The sequence below is a fragment of the Colias croceus genome, chromosome 17, assembly GCF_905220415.1.
Source record: "Colias croceus chromosome 17, ilColCroc2.1".
Taxonomy (NCBI): Eukaryota; Metazoa; Arthropoda; class Insecta; order Lepidoptera; family Pieridae; genus Colias; species Colias croceus.
Window position 1 is genome coordinate 7,016,358 of NC_059553.1, and position 4,767 is coordinate 7,021,124.

General features: G+C 33.6%; 1 protein-coding gene across 2 annotated transcripts; it reads right to left on the minus strand.

Moving 5' to 3' along the window:
• Nucleotides 1–2,497: 2,497 nt before the first annotated feature.
• LOC123699043 (lysM and putative peptidoglycan-binding domain-containing protein 4) lies at nt 2,498–3,788 on the minus strand. 2 transcript variants are annotated; one of them, XM_045645900.1, is made up of 3 exons: nt 3,609–3,788; nt 3,345–3,538; nt 2,498–3,161 (listed from the first exon to the last, which is right to left on the minus strand). In XM_045645900.1, the coding sequence occupies exons 2-3, from the start codon at nt 3,483–3,485 to the stop codon at nt 2,628–2,630; spliced, it is 675 nt and encodes a 224-aa protein (XP_045501856.1). In that variant the 5' UTR covers nt 3,486–3,538; nt 3,609–3,788; the 3' UTR covers nt 2,498–2,627. The 2 variants fall into 2 exon arrangements, with proteins under 2 accessions (XP_045501856.1, XP_045501855.1); XM_045645899.1 differs by having other exon boundaries at nt 3,345–3,525; nt 3,609–3,783.
• Nucleotides 3,789–4,767: the final 979 nt, after the last annotated feature.

Genomic DNA, 4,767 nt, shown 5'->3' on the forward strand with positions numbered 1-4,767 from the left:
TTTATAATATACAGGGTTACAGGAAAAGTCGATGTAGATCCGTTAAGGGCATGTAGTACACATCATTTCTGAATGATTTCACTATGTAACCTCCCATCCTAAACTTAACCGTTTTCGAGATATTCGAGTTTTAATTTTTTTTATGAAAATGCCCAATTTTTCGGCTATTCAATTGAATATTTTGAATTTTTTTGACTCTTATGATTATTTTTTTGGTTTTTTACATGAAGAATGAGATGCTTAATTACCTCAATGACTAAAATTGCACGTAAGTTAACTAAATAGGTCATTGTAGACGATCGAAACTTAAGAAAATAAGTACAAATTATAAAAATATATTTTTCTTTTCTGGATATCTCAAAAAATTATTATGGCACTTGCTCTGCAGATGTGCTTAAAAACATCTACATTTTATCAGCTATCCAACGAGGTATAACAACCTATGGTTGTATTTAAACTCATAGAAAAAAACACAGTTGAAAAGGTTCAGGTAGTAGGTCTAACGGGTCCCTCGGCTATTGTCCTTCAAGTTAATCCGGTGCGTGTGAGCGAGAAAACTTACGATTTATGCAGATGAGAGTGAGAAAAATAATGTGCAAAAACAAGTTTGGGGATACAACATGCCCATTGTTTTGTATTTGGTCGTTTGTTTGCTTGCCATCCATTTCAGTCTGCTCATGCGATTCGTCCATGCAAAGAATATACTACTCTCTACCGAGAGCGTGCGTCCATGGTAGATGCGAATTATTGTGCTTTCGGATTCCCACACGACTTATGTGTGTGACTTAGGTGACCTACTAATGATCTCCCATTACAATTACTGCGGGACATGTGGTTTCAACATGATGGCTGCTCTGCTCATTTCAGAAGAAGCGTTAGGGAATGGTTGGACACGTAACTATCCTAACAAATGGATTGGAAGGCCAAGCCTTTACCCTGGCCACCCAGATGTCCCGACCTGACCCCCATTGATTTTTATGTATGGGGGAACATGAAGAGCCTCGTTTACAGTGAGCCCAACCCCATATCGTTAGTGGAAGTTCTCAAAGAAAGGATGCTGCTTGTGTGCTGTTGAAATGCTGCTAACGACATAAGAAGAACATTAACCACATGGTGTAGTGAAAAGTGGACTACGTGAAGGAATGAGAAAATGTGTGCGAAATAAAGGTGGACACGTAGAACATGAGCTATAAAATTTTATTCAAAAACATTAGGTGAATAAATGTTATTTAGAACTGATTGATTGTTTCATTTAGCTTACTACAATCACCGACGATCTGTACGCCAACTATGACTTGAGAGTGAGTGACTTTGTATGCCAACTAGCGTTAACAACGCACCGATTACGTTATTTTCCAAACAATAGCCAGTAACTAGTCACTTACGCTCAAGTAATAGTTGGCGTACGGTCATTATTTGTACGATCGACGATGTGAACAAAAAAAAAATGCTATAAAACTGAATGATCTCCTAGGTCAGGATAGCGGGATATCGATGGATGCATGAAGGTTGTACCTAGCCGAGGGAGGCCTATGTTCAATAGTGGAAGCCAGTAGGCTGAAATGATGATGCTGAACTTAAGTCAAATTAATAAGATTAAATAAGGGCTATTTATTCTGACTGCCATGTAGCCTTAGAAACTAAGTTTCACCTTTGAGGTTAAGAAATACCCTAGAGTGTTATACCTCGTTGGATAGCTGATAGAATGTAGATGTTTTTAAGCATATCTGCAGAGCAAGTGCCATAATAATTTTTTGAGATATCCAGAAAAGAAAAATATATTTTTATAATTTGTACTTATTTTCTTAAGTTTCGATCGTCTACTATGACCTATTTAGTTAACTTACGTGCAATTTTAGTCATTGAGGTAATTAAGCATCTCATTCTTCATGTAAAAAACCAAAAAAATAACTCTTATAGTCAAAAAAATTCAAAATATTCAATTGAATAGCCGAAAAATTGGGCATTTTCATAAAAAAAATTAAAACTCGAATATCTCGAAAACGGTTAAGTTTAGGATGGGAGGTTACATAGTGAAATCATTCAGAAATGATGTGTACTACATGCCCTTAACGGATCTACATCGACTTTACCTGTAACCCTGTATATTAGAAATATTAGATAATATTAGATCTCTACTTAAACACATGGATGGAAAATGTACGATTAGAAATGTTTTATCATAAAATATTAATTTAATTGCATACAGAAATGCAACACAAGTTGGTTAGAATATGCATAAATTGTGTAGTTGTGTAACAGACAGTCTATTTTTGTGCAAATGTTCTGTATAAGTGTGTATAGTAATTTATACAACATCAGCATCATCAACATCATTTAATTCTAAAATTTATTATCAGGTAAACAAAACAACCAGTACTATTATGATGGAATCAATTCTTATCTCTGAGAATACATTATATTTACTTATCATTTGAAAAGGTATAATATTTTGAGTAATGGTATAATATGTGATCGAAAAATAAAACAACGGAAATATACTTATGATAAAAATTACATATATTTTAGAATCACATCTTATTTCCTTAAATATAGTACAAAATTTAGTAAAAAAAAGGTCCATCAAATGTATTAAAGCTCTTATATCAGTTTAGCTAAGTCCATGATCATGTGGGATGTAATGGAGGTATATCTGAATGTTCATGTTTGTCCAAAACAAACAGTACATACACAATCGGCACAGCTACGCAGAGTATGAGCACAAAGCAAACTAAATGAAACCACTTCAAGCCAAAATCGGCTCCTTGTGAAGTCAACTGTTTTACTACAACAGCTTCTACAGATACTCTCTCCTTATTTGGCAGCAGTTTAGTATCCTCTGTCACAGGCTCATTTGGTTCATTATCTGTGTATGGAATGACAGATGGCGCAACTGTGCTATTCAGTACTACTGCATTGCAATCTATTTCAAAATCATCATTTTGTTTTGTCAATTTGTTTGCAACAGGGTTTTCCATCAAGTTCTCCATTGTGAGTGTAGTGGGGGCATGGTTTGATGTAGAAGGAGTTGGCTCTGGTGGTTGTGTGGATGGTATGAGTTCTGTAAGAACTGAATATGGGGTGACAGGAACTTTGATTGTTCTCCTCGCAAAAATTTCATTATCTTTGTGAATATGATTGATTCTCTTTAGTTCTGATATCTGCAAAAAACACATTAAAAGCTATTAACATCAATTAGCCTATATTTAATTGTCAATAATAATGTTGTTTAATATTGAGTAAAACCAGTTTTAATGAGATTTTATAATATTGAATCTCTTGTTTAAAACAGTAGGTACAAATTTTATTATCATATTAGTGTATGCATCAGTTGTAGTACTTACAGAACAATGGAATCGAAGGGCAATAGCCTGTAAAGTATCTCCCTCTTGTACTTGCGCTTCTATAAAATGATCCTGGGGTTTTATCCTATGCAGCTGTATATGGCCATTAAAATTTATATCGTTCTCTAATGAACCGTTCATGTTGGTCAATAGATCATCCCCACCATGTAAAGGACGTGTCCTGGATTGAAAACCTAATTATTTTCAAGTAAACAATAAAAATACTTGTCTCTCTGCTTACGTTATTAGCTAAGCTACTCTTACCTTTGTTTCATTTTCAAAATGGACACTACAACTATAAGTAACTAGCATGACCTACTCTAAAAATACTGATCTACCTTTAAAAACGTAGAAACATGAAATAAAATTAATCGAAAACACAAAAACAGCTGTTATTCTCGTTCGATTGCAATTTTATTTGACAAATAATTTTGGTCTTTGACATTGGCTTTGCCACATTGATAGCTGCCAATGTCATTAGCGATGATTACGTTTTTTTCATAGAATATACTGTCATTATGTTGCCATTTCACAATAAATATATGCAATGAAAGCATAGCTTAATATATATTTTTTGTGAAATATTTATAGCAGAAGAACTGAGATTAACTATATATTGTAAATTGATGCTTCCATGGTATAAGCACAATAAGTCAGTCTAATAAAAATAAAAGCACTAAGTTAGTCGATAGACTGATAACTACGGTCTTTCTCTTTACAACAATATTTCCAGGATAAGTTACGGTCTACATAACTTGAGCCAAGAATTATAAATTTTATTTTAAATCCAAATACTTCGAAAAATATAGTCATAATTCAACTATTCAATTGCAGGATAAAGTAATTGCAACATCTCTAAGCATAATAAGACATGATTCTCACTCTCATGTAGGACTCCAAGAGCATGTTTTTTACATCTCATATTAATTTTTAATGTTAATTATTGCTTAATTTTTTGAAGTGAAAACTTCTTTAGCGGCGTTGAACACTTTTTCTGTAATGGGTATAAAATCTTAAACTCGCGTCAGGACACGTGACGATCGAAAAAGCGTAAGACGGATGGAGAGAACTCAACGTTAATAATTAATCAATTTTTCACTTCTGCCGGCACTCCCGGAGTGCAACTGCAACCCGTCTTTTTTTTTTTAAACATATTTGGTCAGAGAAAGTTTTATGGCCAGTTTATGCGAAAGACGCGGATTCGAATTTCGCTTCAAGATCAATTCTTTTCTATTCTTAAAAACTATGTATTCTCTCTGCTATGCTAAAAATTATAAAATATAAAGTTAGAGTGACTGTTTCAATGAGCTAATCTTAGGACTTACTAGCTAGATTTCAAAAATGATTTTAACTTCCACACAAATATGTCTGTAAATCAAACTTGCTGAGTGAGGTTAAGGTTTTGGAATTAAATAAAAAACCA